Source organism: Eutrema salsugineum, unplaced genomic scaffold, assembly GCF_000478725.1.
Source record: "Eutrema salsugineum unplaced genomic scaffold, Eutsalg1_0 scaffold_7, whole genome shotgun sequence".
Classification (NCBI taxonomy): Eukaryota; Viridiplantae; Streptophyta; class Magnoliopsida; order Brassicales; family Brassicaceae; genus Eutrema; species Eutrema salsugineum.
In genome coordinates this window covers 10,809,439-10,825,795 of record NW_006256486.1, presented here as the reverse complement: position 1 = coordinate 10,825,795, position 16,357 = coordinate 10,809,439, and the positions used below count along the sequence as shown (strand labels likewise).

The window sequence follows — 16,357 nt, the reverse complement described above, 5'->3', positions numbered from 1 at the left end:
CCTCAACCGATCCTCGGAACACCACGACCTGCATTCCTTACAAGCTTCTATCAAATCTTCAGTGCTCGGCCAAAATCCTCATTGACTCCCAATCGCTCCCAGAAATCTTGCATCTCCTCAGTTATCTCAACCACCGGATCCTCGAGGTTGTCCACGTACTCGCAATTCGAGCCAGTAATATGTTTGAACTCATTCAAAGAAAAGCGGATCGGGATTAGACCTACGAGGCTCCAAATCTCAAATTTTTTCTTGCAAACTAGCTGCATGCCGAGAATGTAATGCACCAGTCTAGATGCCCAGCCGAAATCCAGCTGACTGAAGTTCAAGAACACTCCCAGTTTAGAGTTCATTATCTCTTCCCATTCATCTTGTGTGAGTGCTTCCTCGAGTGCAGTCATCAGCTTTTGGCGCCGTTGCCGGGGATTTGTTTTGCTGCCTTTTGATATTTTTCTTGTTTTAACTTCTGTTTTAGACACCTGATCTCTAGTTCTTTCTTAAATTTTTGCTGAATTATCTTTCCCTTCTTTTGTTTTTCTCTGAATTGCATGAATAACAGGCGCAGACCTGTAGAAAATATTCCAATTCTAGACGAGATAGACAGACACGAAAGAGAACTTCGAAGACTTAGATGAACGCAAGGAATAGCCAACGACGACCAGCGTGGAGATCATATTAACCGAGCTTTAAATATGGACCAAGACGGGTCTGAACATGGAGAAAATAAAAAGAATGATCACAGAGGAGGTGATCATGCTCGACAAGATGGAGAGTAGGATGAGGTTCCTCCGAGAAACCACCAGAACCGCGAGAGAGAAGAACGTGAAGACCTTGATGCACCTATCAATGCAGCCGATGGGCACTCTAACCGCCCTGTGCAGCCAGCAAACCAACACCGAAGACAAGCCAGGAACCATCGCATAACCGATTTTGATGCACCTACTCAAAATTTTCAGAACCGATCTGCAATTAAAGTTCCATTTCCGAACCAGAATGAGCTTGAAGTCAAGCCTCAAATTATCTCATTGGTGAAACAAAACCAATTCCATGGAGTTCCTTCTGAACACCCAATGGACCATATCGAGCTCTTTGAAGAAATCTGCAGCATGATGAGAACAAACCAAGTTCCAGCAGACTATTTAAAGTGTAAGTTGTTCCCTTTTTCATTAGCAGACAAAGCTCACTGTTGGTTGAAATCTTTTCCTGCAGGATCGATTACTAATAGGGAAGAGTGTAAAACTGCTTTCCTGAATCACTTCTATACTAAGTCAAGGTCGAACTTGTTGAGAACAAAGATCTCAAGCTTTCAGCAACGACCGACTGAATCTTTCTATGAAGCCTGGGAACGTTTTAAGGAGTATGAACGTGATTGCCCTCACCATGGATTTCCTGGATCAAACCTGCTGAGCACATTTTACCGAGGTTTGCAACCAAAATACAAACTTTCACTTGATACAGCTAGCAATGGAAATTTTGGACAAAAGACGATAGCCCAAGGAAGAGCCCTCATCGAAAATTTGGCTCAAGCCAATAGCAATGATTGTCCTGAATACGATCGCTCGACGAAGCAAACCGGAACAGACAACAAGGAGATAACCGAGTTAAAGAACATGATGAGCCAGCTTTTGAAGAGCAACAATCACCCAATCCATGCTTGTGAGACCAACAATGGCGCAGAAGATGAAGGACCTAGTGATATTGATCACATTAATCAAGCCTTTTAAGAAGAAGAGGTGAACTATGTAGGAGCACTAATACCATATCAAAATCGCTTTAACAATGGTTTCAACAACAACTTCCGGAATGCAAATTACAACAATCTCTCTTACCGCAATCCAAATGTGGAGAATCCTCAAGATCAGTACTACCTACCACAGCAAAAATCCTTCCAAAACAAGTTTCAAGGTGGAAACTTTGGAGGGACATGAGCTTATCAACCGCGACAGCCATATAACTACCAAGGTATGGGTTTTAACAATCAATTTGTACAACAGCAGGGAGTCACGACGAACCAGCTAGCTTCACAAATCGGTAGACTTGAACAGTCCATCCAACAGCTCATTATGACAAACGAAAAAGCATCTAAAGACGTGAACGTGAAAGTTGACTGCATGTACAATGACCTGAACGGGAAGTTTGAAGCTTTATCTTCGCACGTCAAAAAGCTAGACGTGCAATTTGCCCAAACAGCCGACTCTATGAAGAGGCAAAGTGGAGTTCTTCCAGGAAGATTTGAAGATAACCCTAAGAGGTTTTGCAACGCCATAACCACATTGCCCGAAGAAGAGGCCAGAACCGATGGAAATAAAGAAGAAACCCCAATCTCTGTACCACTTTACAAGGATGTCGATGCCAAGCAGCCACCATTTAAGGTACCTCAACGATCACCGTTTCAAAGGCTTACAAAAGCCGACGATCCGGGACGTTTGGTTTTCCAATGATTTCAGGAATCAGTTTCACAGACTGCCTGTACGATTCCGGAGCCAATGTCAACATCATGTCAAAGACATTTGCTGAAAAATTGGGCATAAAAACCTTAAGGACATCGACGGTTAAGGTTATCTTTGGAGATTCATCTCAAAAAGATACTGAAGGGGCGATTCATGATCTACAAGTTCTAGTGGGAGACAAGATTGTTCCAGCAGAATTCCAAGTCCTGGAGATGGATAAAGACAAGGAGAGGCCACTCATTTTCGGGAGACCATTCCTAGCTACCGTAGGAGCAGTAATCGATCACGCAAACCGGCATGCTGTTTTCCTCAATGTAGATTGCAGAAGGTTTTACCCGACTATCCTGGATGATTTTCTAAGCAAAGGAAACCGGCCAAAAGAGAAAGAAAAGGAGAAGCCGAAAGCTTTTGCAAAAATCAAGATCATCATTCCACCGGATGCAACAGAAACTAGTGAGGACCAAATCCAGGAGCTGATCGAAAACACAAAAAGGGTTTTAAACAATGTTAAAGTCCGAAAGAAGAGTAAAGGAAAGAAGACGGCTCCTCAAGGAGAAGAAGTAAAACCTCAAGCGACCAGAAGTGATAAAGGCACATCAAGTGGAGTGCCATTCAAATCAGCCTGATTCTTCATGCCTACGTCGAGCTAAACGACTTAAAACAAAAGCGCTTAATGGGAGACAACCCATTTAGGTACTCTTTCTTTTAGTTTTCTTTTCCTTTTTACAATTTATGTTTTCTTTTCCTTTTAAGTTTCAGATATTTTATAAAACAGAAATACAAAAAAATCAGAAAATTAGAAAAACCAAGAAGAAAAGGGTAGGTTTTTAGCTGCTCGACCCGGCAAAGACCAGAAAGTTGGACAAATGCCGCAGGAGAAAGAGCCACGGTCGCGACCAACCGACCCGCGGCCAAGGGAGCATCGACCGCGGCACCGTGAATGTGACCGCGCCGAGCCCTCAATCGCCGCGGTCGCGCATCTCCTGACCGCGGCCGTTGGTCGTTGAGACGAGAATGCGGATTTCCACCGCTTTTCAAAAGTTCCCGGAGTTTCCCAGTGATTTCTGGAGTATTCCCGGTAAAGCCCGTTAAGATTTTCCGTAAGTTTTAAACCTTCCTTGCGTGCAAAACAAGAAATGTAAGTTCCCGTAAACTTAAAAATTCCTGGAAATTTTCTCTTCTTGCATCAAAACTCCTTCTTCTCTTCTCTTCCAAATGACTTGGAGATTTAGGAGATATAACACCTTTTTCAATTCTTAAGCTTTTTAAAAGATTCTTGGCTCAAACCTCACTCTTTTTTCAAAGCTGATTTCAATTCTGTCATCAAATCTCTCTTTCCAGCAAGGTATGAAGCTCAAACTCGCCATTTTTTACTTGATTTTAGAACTTAGGGTTTTCTTAAAAAGCCCAAATCATGGTTTATTGATGGTGGAAATAGCTTAAGAACAATAGATTTTTCTTTTAGGTTATCTAAAAATCGATTTTAACACCTAGCTAAAGAGGAATTGAGATTTTTGAAATTTGGATTCTACATGCTTTATAAAAATCGAGTTTGGAACAGCAAAATGGATGAATCTGATTAAGTCTTGTGTGATTAGTGATTAGTATTAGGTAACCTATAGATTTGACATGGAAATTTCTCATTAAAACCGATTTTTAGAAGATTTCTATGTTGAGAACATCAAAAATCCGAATCTAGTCATGAACTACTCGATTTCTTTGATTTAATGTCAATTCTGTTTGCTCATGGTTTTAATCAATCTCTTTATACTAGTATAGCTGATCTTAATGTGTTAAAATCAGTATCCAAATTCACTCTTTTTTCCAAGAATCATCTCGTTTTGTAGAAAAATGGAACAAACCAGGGCGAGATTGTGTAAATCGCCCAGAACAAAATGGAGCACCGAGTCAGCTTGCCTTCACCATCAGTCCCGAGATTGTGTAACGGAGGACGTCTGCGATGGACTCCAGAACCCGATGATTTTCTGCCATATGTACCTCGTCTACCATTCACCATTGGCCAATACATAGTGGCCAAGGCAAAGCGTGATGCAGCTGCGGCCCGTGCTCATTTTCAGCCATCTGTTTCGACCGGCCACACCTCATCATCTACATCATCGCACACACATTCTGATCTGGAGCGCAGAGTTGAGAGACAGGGACGACGCTTTGAGCGCGTTGTCACCTTCCTACAGGAGCAGCACCAGTTCGCAGCAGACACATCGGAGGATGAGTGATTGATCAGCACTTCACTGCCATCACGGTTCTATCATCATTTTCTTTTCTTTTATCTTATTTTATTTCGCTTTTATTCACCATTTTCTCACCAACTTTTTCACACTGGGGACAGTGTGATTTAAGTCTGGGGGAGGATGTCTATCCGTACTAATCATTTTCTTGCTTTTGCTTTCAAATTTCAAGCACTTTTTAAATTTTAATATGTAACCTATTCGACATTAAGTATTTTTCAGGAATGTTTGACACAAAACTATGATGATTTAGACCTGCACGCTTCTACACTATGCATGATAGCTCATTTGTGGTTAGCACTAGATTAGGCGGCAGCTAGAGTACTTGCACTACGAACTCCCACCAGAGGACTTCTATTCATGGAGATCCTTTCTGACAGGATATACTAGCTCATTTTATTTGACCTTAATATTGACATCTAATTTTCTCATCATTGATTTTAGGCAGGCATCGACATACACATCTAGGACGTCTTTTACCCTCACTTTTACCACTCTTTGTCGTCCTAGATTACCAGTTTATCTTTATCTGGTACCATACCCTAAACCCAAAACACTTGTTTTCAATCCTCATGCATTCTCTCTTTAGTTTATATCAGTAGATCTGTGCAAAAGCGTCGGAGAGAAGAGTAGCGACGCAGTTTTCAGTCACTCACAAAGGAGACTGAATGGAATTGGGAAGGAAGAGTATCGGAAACCTTATGAAGCTTTACAAGACAAATATTAACTGGTAATTTCGTGCTCTCTAAGACTCTATATCTAAAGGTGTTCCCTCTCTTCTAAAAAAAAATAAAAAAAAAAATGAATGAAAAGAGAGAGGGAAACAAAAAGCCTAATGAGTCCTAGATTGTCGAAATTTGTGAAGCAAGAAGCAACTACTAAACATTTATAGAGCTATGTTTTTGAAAGATTTACAAAAATCTAAGTCTGGGGGAGTTAGGAGAGAACCTGAGGAAGAAGACCAATAATCTATGGCAAGAAGAAAGTGACTGAAAACTGTGGATACCAACAGCTTCACTCTCTCTTGCGGTTTTGCATAATATCTTGCATTCTCCAGATCTTCAGGTAACCCGTAAACACTTTAAGCCTTACCCCTAGAATAACCTTTTTGACACCTAGCCTAGATTGCCTTGCCTAGACTTTCTTTGATGAGAACCACCAAGATTTTTAATGAATGTTAAGAGCTAGTTGACTGGAAGTTAGATCTTAGTGCATAATTTCCGCATGACGGATCAACGAACTAGTTATGCATGTATTGCTAGTGAGAATTTTCTAAGCTATTCCCGATTGATGCATACTGATTGATATTGGTCTAGAAGTTTGGTCTCTGAGATTTTGTTTAGTTCCTGCGTTTTCAAACCTCTCGCCGAGATTTAGCCTTTGTTTTGTTTGAGGACAAACAAAAGACTAAGTCTGGAGGAGTTGATAACACCGGATTTTGACCATTTTTATGGATCACTTTAATGTCTTTTACATGTGTTTACTCTCTATTTTCAAAGGTTTTCAAAGGATTTCTATGTTTTCGGATTTTAAAAGATTTTTCAGGTAATTTGGGATAAAGAGGCACAAATTGGAACAAAAAGACTCTTTTGGGTAAATGTAGACCGTCAGAACTCTCATGGAGAGACGAAGACCTTCTCACCGTCTGATCACCCTCAAAATTGGACAACTTATAGAAGAATCAACCAGCTTTCAAATGCACTTAGTTTGGAGACATTCCAACGGTTGGATCTCAAGATATTCCATTAGCCCCAGAGCCACTCGAAGAAGGCCAACAGCCCATTCCCCGCGGTCACAAGCCTCCCGACCGCGGCCAACCACCTATTCCCCACGATCACGTCACTCCCGACCGCGGCCGGATAACTCCGAACTAAAGCCCATATTTCTGAAGCCCAAAGTCATTCTCAGCCTCAATTTCGGAACCCTAGAGACCATGGAGTATTGAAGACTATAAATACTTGTCATTTAGGTCGTTTTTAGACACCACCCTTCATACTTTACAGAAACCCTTTTTCCTTTAGCCGTTTTTATGCGATTTTTGTAGAAGATTGTTCAAGTCCGAGTTCTTCAATAGAGAAGCATTCTTCATCTCTTTTCTTTACTGTTTTTGATTACTTTTATTAAAACCAATGATGATGTCGACCTCAGCCATGTCTGAGTAGATCCCGAGTTGGGCTTAGGGTTCCCGAAAAGGGCTCTCATAATTGATTAAGACATCTAGGTTTATAGATCTGGGATTTTAACTTTGTTCTCTGTTTATTCTTGTTCTTATTGCATGTATGTTTGATTGATCACCTAGTATCTGATCTAGATAGTTAGTGTTGCGAAAGTTTTCATTATGTATCAGCCCTAGAATGAAACAGGCGATTTTTCCGTTGGAGTGGAAACCTACCTGCGGCGAGATCGTGAGTATTGACGAGTCTTGTCCAGCTCTTGCGTTCTCTCCCTTCTAGGGCCAGAGTGGAAACCTACTGGTCAGGGTTGCGAGAAACAGTTGGTTATGATCTCAACAGTGACGTAGTCATACCGCCGTACTCTAGCTCTAGAACCCTATATATCGATATCCGTCAATCCCAATCTATCTATCTTAGTGTTAAAACCGATTATGATCCCTTAGAGTTCCCAAAAGCTCAGCGTTTTTAGCCATAGTTTACAAACCAATCGATTTTTATTTGCTTATTTAGATTTGCATTTCAATTGCTTTAGTTCAATATTCTACTTGCTTTACTTGCTTTCCATTCGATTTTTCTACTTGTTTCTTAGGATAGATTTATTTGCTTTCTTTTGTTTTAGTTTAATTCGTGACAAACAACCAACCTTTAAAACCAATCTAGTCTAGACATAAAGTTAAAAACCGTAGAAGAATACCAGGCACACAAATCTCTGTGGATTCGATCCCTAAATAATACAACTGATTAGCTGTGCACTTGCGGCTTTCATTTGTTTTTGTTAAGGGTAAAACTTGTTCCCTCACGCAGTTGACACGCATCAATGGTTGGCGATTCAATGTGAAAGGAGGATCACATAACTGTGTTGTTGATTTGGAACTTCGAAAGTGTGGGTGTGGTGATTCAATGTGAAAGGAGGATCACATAACTTCACAAGCCTTGCCAACCTAACCCGAGTAGCCGAAGATGGCTTCCGTGCTTCAATGTAACTTGCATAAATGCTAAGGTATCCCAGCCTCAACCGATCCTCGGAAGACCACGACCTGCATTCCTTACAAGCTTCTATCAAATCTTCAGTGCTCGGGCCCAAATCCTCATTGACTCCCAATCGCTCCCAGAAATCTTGCATCTCCTCAGTTATCTCAACCACCGGATCCTCGAGGTTGTCCACGTACTCGCAATTCGAGCCAGTAATATGTTTGAACTCATTCAAAGAAAAGCGGATCGGGATTAGACCTACGAGGCTCCAAATCTCAAATTTTTTCTTGCAAACTAGCTGCATGCCGAGAATGTAATGCACCAGTTTAGATGCCCAGCCGAAATCCAGCTGACTGAAGTTCAAGAACACTCCCAGTTTAGAGTTCATTATCTCTTCCCATTCATCTTGTGTGAGTGCTTCCTCGAGTGCAGTCATCAGCTTTGTCTCACCACTATAGTATCCTATGCTTTTCAGCGGATACGGCTCATCGCTTTTTGTGAAGAGATGCAGGGGGAATTATGGGTTTTCCATTGGCTGTTCTGACGTCTGCAAAACGAAGTCAAATATTCAAAATAGCAGCCTTAAAAAAAGTCTACTTATGAAGTCTCACGAAGAAGTCTACACACGAAGTCAACCAACTAAGTCTGCAATTGAAGTATGTAGACCTAATAGCGTAATTAAGACAGTTTCCAAAAAACTAGCCGCCGACAAAGTTCTCTAAAAAACACAACCCGCTTTTAACTCCGTTTTACCAGATAATACTTCCAAAATAGTTCGCCTAACACTATACAAATCCGGTTAATAAATAAAAAGAAGTACAAATATCTGTAACATAGCAACTAGAAACTTGGAAAACGGGTATTCGATTTTTGTCCGACTTTGGAACATATATCTACTCGTTGTTGTCCGATTTTTAGAAAAACCGGTGTAGAAACCCAAACGACTAGGAACTTGGAACCCGTAAAGATATTTATGAACAAATTATAAGAAATTAGTGCAGCCAAATACCTTTCCACGACCAACGGCGGAAATGAACAGTTATGGATGGCGGCGACACCAGATCTGGAATAGAAAGCGAAGGGGATTAGGGTTCGTGCATAACACAGACTTCGATCCAAAAGAGAAGTCGGCATTAATTTCGACTTACCTTAAACGGTAAACGTATGTACAGTAAAACCAGCAAAACTGCAGAGAAAAATTTTCCAAACGTTTTTTACCGATTTGTATTAATACAGTGTCCGTAGAAACGCTTATATATGTCTGTAGAAACCTATTTAACCGTCGTACCGGTTCAATAACCGTTGTACCGGTTCAATAACCGTCGTACCAGTTCAATAACCGTCGTACCAGTTTAATCGGATCCAGTAGGATCGATTATATTTGGTTTATCGTACTGTATTTTAAAACGCAATTGGTTTAGCCTTAAATTGGTATAGCTGGTTTGCAATATAATTTTAAAACTGTCTGGTTTAGTTTAATCTACGTATTAAGTCTGCATATGAAGTCTACATATGAAGTCTGCATAAGAAGTCTGCCTAAGAAGTCTGCATAATAAGTCTGCATATTAAGTCTGCATAATAAGTCTGCATAATAAATCTGCTAGTCTACAAATATGTCAGACACATAGTTTACATAATTAAACATTTGTTCATATCTCTTCTGAGAACAACTACGATCGAGCTAAACAAACACCAAGAAAGACAATAACAATAATCAGGATTGCACCAGCCACCATCGCATGATTCAACTTTAAGCCTCCAAAACGTGACTCCAAAAGTTTGTCCCTTAGTTGTGCTATATCTGCATCCAAGCTCATGATCCTGCGATGCATTGCCTCCATTGCTGGCTTATCAATACAATTCTGTACAGCTTTGCAATCACAGTAACGAATGGAGTCTGCGTGTTGCTCCACAACCAACCTAAGCTCTTGAAACTCCTCGGTCATAGCTTCATCCCACCACTTGAATATATGGTAGCCACCATCCTATACAAACACTCAGAACCCATCACAAATCATCACAAAGGGAAACAATCACAAATATAACTATTCAACACAACAAATTATCATAAACCAATACAACAAACGACTTATTACCTCATTATTACGGCATCCGTAGAACCTTCTACCTGGATTCAGGTCTGTGGAAGATGTCTGGAGCACTGGCACCAAACCGCAGTAACAACGGATAGGAAATCCAAAATTTCCACCAGATCGACGTCGAGCAGTCGAACTCATACATTCTCTCGAGCTGCTTGAAGGTTGAGTGTAGCTGTATTGACCCATTCCAGCTTAAAAAGATTTTTTATGATACCGATAAAAACGAGTATTGGTACGGTGCGTTTTAGTAATAAGGCGAAAACAAGTGCGATCTAGGGTTTTCTACCTTCCTCGACAAGATGCTGCCGGCGGCGGCCTCTCCGCCGCCGCAGGACGCGATCACAGGGTCGGGGATCGAACCAAGCTCTCTGGGAACATCTCTGGGGGAAGTGAACGTGGTTGAGAAGGAGTTGGGTAGGAGTCCGAAGGAGATTTCAGCGTTAGTGGTACAAAACAAGTCAGAAGAAAACAAGAGTCCGATCGGTTCGTGGGTTGCTGCAGTGCAAAACAAGCCTTTGATGCAGAGATATGAATACACAGTCGACGACATTGATGGATCTCAAACCATCAAGGTTCCGAAAGAAGTTTTGGAGAATTCTCCACCGCTATGGAATGACCTCCTTGTGGGAAAATTCCTGGACACGGCACCGTATGTCGGGAAGATTCATGTGCTAGTTAACAAGATCTGGTCTCTATCAGATAAGTCGGTGAAGATAGATGTGTACGTCGTTGACAAGACAACGATGAAATTCAGGATCAGAGATGAAGGGGTTAGAAACAGAGTGTTGAAACGAAGAATGTGGAATTTGTGTGATGTGCCGGTCATAGTATCTAAATGGAGAGTTGCAGAGGAAATGCAACCGGAGATGAGATCTGTACCAGTGTGGGTGGTGGTAAAGAACGTTCCGCGATCAATGTTTGCCTGGAAAGGACTATCTTTTCTTACTAGTCCAATTGGAGAGCCAAAACACTTGCACCCGGATACGGAATTGTGCAAAAGTTTTGAAGTTGCTCGTGTGTTTGTCGAGGTGGATCTCACAAAGCCCTTGCCAAAGTCTTACAATTTTATGATGGAAAATGGTCAGGTTGTCAGTGTCTCCTATGAATATCCATGGTTGCCAGCCAAATGCACAAACTGTGAGAAGTGGGGACATAAACAAGCTGAATGTGTAATGCAAAAGGTTCCAGGCCCTCCAAATGTACCTTCTCCGACCGTGGAGAGCAAAATAGTAAATGGTCATAACTCGGTGCAAAGCAAAGTGCAAGAAACAGAGTCGAGTGGAAAGCAGGACAAATCTGATAAGGGGGGTGAGGTCGAAATACCATCACACCAGACATCAGAGAGAGAAGAGGGAGAATGGTCCACCCCAATTCGGATAGCCAAATCTCCACAGCGGGTAACAAAAGAATCCAAATTTGGAGAAGTGAGTATCCTTGCAAACTCAAGATTTCTAGCTCTTAGTGATAAGGGGGAGAATGGAGAAGAGCTCAGCGATATGAGTAACATTGGCGTCAGCCAAAAACAGGGCAAATCAGAGGAGGTGAAAGAGATCAATGATAGTAACCCGGGGGAAGAAGACATAAGCTCCCAAACAACACACGAGACTAGTAAGGAAACTGAGCACACAACGCAGCAATCTCAGAGACTTGCAGCGAAAGGTAATCAGAGAAAACTTGTACATGAACCGATGGGAAATTCCAAGGCACCTCGTCACGGATTTCAGAAGAAAAGCTCCCTCCCTAAAAATCTTTGATGTCAAGATTTTTTTGGAACATAAGGGGACTTAACAAAAAAATTAAACAAGTTGTCGTGAAGGAATGGGTAAACCGTGGAGGATTTGAATTTGGTTGTCTTATTGAAACAAAGGTTATAGAGAGGAAGGCGAACAAGATCATTTCAGAGGTATTCCGTGATTGGTCGTGGATGGGTAATTACGAGCACCACAGGCTGGGCAGAGTATGGGTGGTTTGGAAGCAGAACGTGCGTGTCACTCCTATCTTCAAATCCTCACAAATGATTTCATGTTCGGTACTGTTAGAAGGGAAAGATGAGGAAATGTTCTTTTCTTTCATTTATGCTATGAATACTGCAGAGGAGAGAAAGGAGCTGTGGGAGGATCTGCGAAATCACCAGGATTCAGGTCTTTATCTAGGAAAACCATGGATCATATGTGGAGACTTTAATGAGATTCTAGATAGAGAAGAACACTCGCTGCATGAAAATTTGCCAGTCACCACTCCGGGAATGAGGGATTTTCAAGAGATTGTTGGGTATTGCGAGTTTTTGGATTTGAGCTACCACGGTCCGAGGTACACTTGGTGTAATCGAAGAGATGAGGGATTAATCAGCAAAAAGCTAGACAGAGTTCTAGTTAATAGCGAATGGATGGCAAGAAACACACAATCATATTGTGTATTTGAATCAGGAGGCTGTTCAGATCACCTGCGTTGCCGCATACAAATTCAGAGTAAAGAGCCGCAAAAAAGAAGACCTTTTAAATTCACCAACGCTATGACTACTAGCTCAGAGTTTACTACGTGTGTGGAGGAAAACTGGAGAACAACAGATCCTCTATTCCACTCGACATCTGCCTTATACAGATTTAGTAAACAACTCAAAGGGCTCAAACCCGCTCTGCGGAGTATTGGAAGAAACATGCTCAGTGACATCACAAAAAAAACCAGAGAGGCATATCAAAAACTTTGTGATCTTCAAGAGATCACGATGCACACTTCCACGAGCCAAGCTGTTGATAATGAGCGAGTAGCCTGGGAAAGATGGAGCCACCTTGCTTCTATTGAGGAGAAGTATTTGAAACAAAAGGCAAAAATGTTTTGGCTAAAGGTTGGTGACCAAAACTCCAAAGTCTTTGTCAATGCCATTAAAAAGCGAACACTAAGGAACAAGATCGGAGAGATAGTTCGCCCTGATGGAACAAAAGCCACTAGTGACGACGATATAAAAGCGGAGGCTGTACGTCACTTTGAGGAATTTCTCAATGATAAGCCAGCTGATTTTGCTCCCTGGGAGGTGGGGGAACTTCGGAATATTGTGGGATTTACGTGTTCTGATGCCGACAAAGCACTACTGACCCATGAAGTATCTGCTGAGGAAATTAGGAGAGTATTATTCTCTATGCCTAAGGAAAAGTCTCCAGGCCCTGATGGTTTTACCATCGAATTCTACAGAGCAACATGGCCGATCATTGGAAAGGATTTGGTAATAGCTATTCAATCCTTTTTTAAGATGGGGTTCCTTCCAAAGGGAATTAACTCTACCATCTTGGCTCTCATACCGAAAAAAAAAGAAGCTGTGACCATGAAAGACTATAGGCCAATCTCCTGCTGCAATGTGATCTATAAGATCATCTCAAAAATCATTGCAAACCGCCTCAAGATCATCCTCCCAAAGTTCATCACACCAAACCAATCTGCTTTTGTTAAAAATAGATTGCTCATGGAGAACCTGCTTCTTGCTACAGAGCTGGTTAAAGACTACCACAAAGAGAACATTTCAGCAAGATGTGCTATGAAGATAGACATCTCCAAAGCTTTTGACTCAGTCCAGTGGGGTTTTCTGATCAACACTTTGCATGCGATGGACTTTCCAAAGGAGTATATTCATTGGATTTTCTTATGTATCTCTTCGGCCTCTTTCTCTGTCCAAGTCAATGGCGAGTTAGCCGGTTACTTTGGTAGCTCAAGAGGTTTGCGACAAGGATGTGCCCTATCGCCGTACCTCTTTGTTATTTGCATGAACGTACTATCTAAAAGGCTGGATCGAGCCGCGGCTGAAAAAAGGATTCAATATCACCTGGAGTGCTCAGCACTGTCGCTTACACACTTATGCTTCGCGGATGACCTGATGGTCTTTGTTGCTGGAGAGAAACAGTCTATAGTTGGTACTCTAGAGGTGTTTTCTGAGTTTGCAACTCACTCGGGTTTGCGCATAAGTATCGAAAAATCTACAGTCTACATGGCTGGTCTGACTGAGGAGCTGCGGGGGGAAATCCTCCAAGAATTCCCATTTGAATATGGTACCTTGCCAGTGAAGTATTTGGGCCTCCCTTTACTCACCCGACGGATGACTAAGGCAGATTACTCCTCTCTGATTGAAAGGATCCGATCTCAGATAAACTCATGGACAGTGAAGCATATCTCCTTTGGTGGACGACTTCAATTGCTCAAATCGGTCATCTTCAGCTTAATAAACTTTTGGATGGCTGCCTTTAGACTTCCAAAAGCTTGTTTGGCTGAGATTGATAAAATATGTGCAAGTTTCTTATGGTCAGGGCAAGCAGACAATGGGAAAAAGGCAAAGGTATCATGGGATATGGTGTGCACCCCAAAGATAGAGGGCGGCCTGGGTTTAAAGTCCCTTGAGGCAGTCAACAAGGTCTGTATTCTAAAGCTCATCTGGAGATTACTTACCGCCAAAGACTCTCTGTGGGTAAACTGAGTCAAAAAACACTTAATCCGAACAGGATCTCTCTGGTCAGTAAAGGACTCTCCATCGCTAGGCTCCTGGATATGGAAAAAAATCTTGAAATACAGGGAACTGGCTCACAGTTTTTACAGAGTAGAGGTCGGAAGTGGCTCGATGATTTCTTTCTGGTTTGACAAATGGAGTTCTCTTGGTCCACTGATGGAGATTTTTGGTCCAAGAGGATGCATTGACATGGGCATATCAGCAAACTCAACGCTGGCTGCTGTTATGGCCAGCAATCGAAGGAGGACACATCGCAACCCGCTGCTAAATAAAGTGGAGGAGGAAATTAAGCAACAAAAGGACAAACGGGTTCAGGGAGAACATGACAAAATGCTGTGGCGTGGAAAAGGAGGGAACTACAAAAATATTTTTGTAACTCAGGAAACATGGGATCAGATTCGTGGACAGAAGGTTTATTGGAACTTGCACAAAGGGATCTGGTTTTCATTTGCAACACCGAAATACTCTGTCATCACCTGGCTTGCCGCAAAAAATAGACTTTCAACCGGCGAAAGAATGATCAAATGGAACCTCAATACAGCTCCTGGTTGTACTTTCTGTGCAGAGCCTCTAGAGACTCGGCAACATCTCTTCTTTGAATGCCCTTATACGGAGCAGATCTGGAAGGGATTGGTTGGTGGGATTATGAATGCCGAGTACACTGCCAAGTGGGAGGAGATTCTGGAGTTTATAACAAAGCCGGCAACAAACACGACGAAGGAATTTATTATCAGGTACACCTTCCAAGCTTTGCTTCACACAATGTGGTGCGAACGGAACAACAGGAGACACGGAGAACCACATGTTCCAGGAGACATCCTTGCCAAGCGTCTCGATGTGATGCTCCGAAATAGACTCAGCACAATACGCAGAGAGAGAGTGAAGAAATATGAAGATGGGCTGCAAACTTGGTTTGCTACAAGGATTCCATAATTCATCACAAACTATAGGAAGCAAAACCCTGAGATTATGTAAGCAAAGGTCAAGAGAAAAGTTGTAAAACAGTTGTATTTTTCTTTTGAATATAATTTAACATTTTATTCAAAAAAAAAAAGATTTTTTATGTAAGAAATGCATGCTTTTGGAAAAATTATATATAGACTTCAAGCTAAAGGCCAAAATCACATGAAAACAACAACTAAAAAAAAATAACAAAATAATAACTTTACAGCTAAAAACAAAACAACAAAAACAGACTTTCCAAACAAGTATTTCTTACTCGCTAAACAACAAAATAACAAAAAAGGTACATCTTGAAATAAAAAAAATATGTTTACTTACTTGCTCACGGGATTGGGCTTAGATCTGTGAAAAAAATAGTAAAGCAAAAGGATAAAAAAAACAAAAGAACAATTTTAAAGGACAAACAAGTAAACAATAAGATACGGACTAAACAGAGAATGTAATGGCGAATAACTCACAGATCTGGAGAGATAACTAAGAACGATGAAGACGCCGGGTGAGATCTGCAGCAACAATATATCTAGTGAGATATATGAAACAACATATGCATCAGAAACGAAAAAGAAGAGATGGGGAGCGCCGGGAAAGGCTTACTGCGAGGGAGAGTCGCGGCGAGAGAGACCACAGTGCAGCGCCGTTTTACAATGATCTAGGATTTTTTATTTATGGTAACGACTGGTAAGTTTTTTAATATACTATGTTAAAAAAATTCCGGTCAGGTTAATTATTCTCGATTTATATCAATATTTAATTTTGATTTCGGTTCCGGTTTGACAAGACTTCGATCCGTAGTCTGCTGAGCAGACTGATAAAGAAGTCTGCAGCCCTAGTTTATAATTATTCACTTTTTATGTTTATCTTAGATGGTTGAAAATTATTCATTTTTAATAAATTCTAATTTATATAGATTATACTTGTTGACATTTGATTTATAGAAACATATTTCAGTTTAAATAATTTTTAT

At 41.3% G+C, this 16,357-nt stretch overlaps 1 protein-coding gene and 1 non-coding gene across 2 annotated transcripts; one reads left to right on the top strand and one right to left on the bottom strand.

The window, feature by feature from the left end:
- Window positions 1-1,279: 1,279 nt before the first annotated feature.
- On the bottom strand, window positions 1,280-1,384 carry LOC112083229. Its single transcript, XR_002897521.1, has one exon. It is a non-coding gene; the product is annotated as a small nucleolar RNA R71 (small nucleolar RNA).
- A 13,202-nt stretch (window positions 1,385-14,586) lies between these two features.
- LOC112083095 lies at window positions 14,587-15,363 on the top strand. Its single transcript, XM_024150825.1, has one exon. The coding sequence runs from the start codon at window positions 14,587-14,589 to the stop codon at window positions 15,361-15,363; it is 777 nt and encodes a 258-aa protein (XP_024006593.1).
- Window positions 15,364-16,357: the final 994 nt, after the last annotated feature.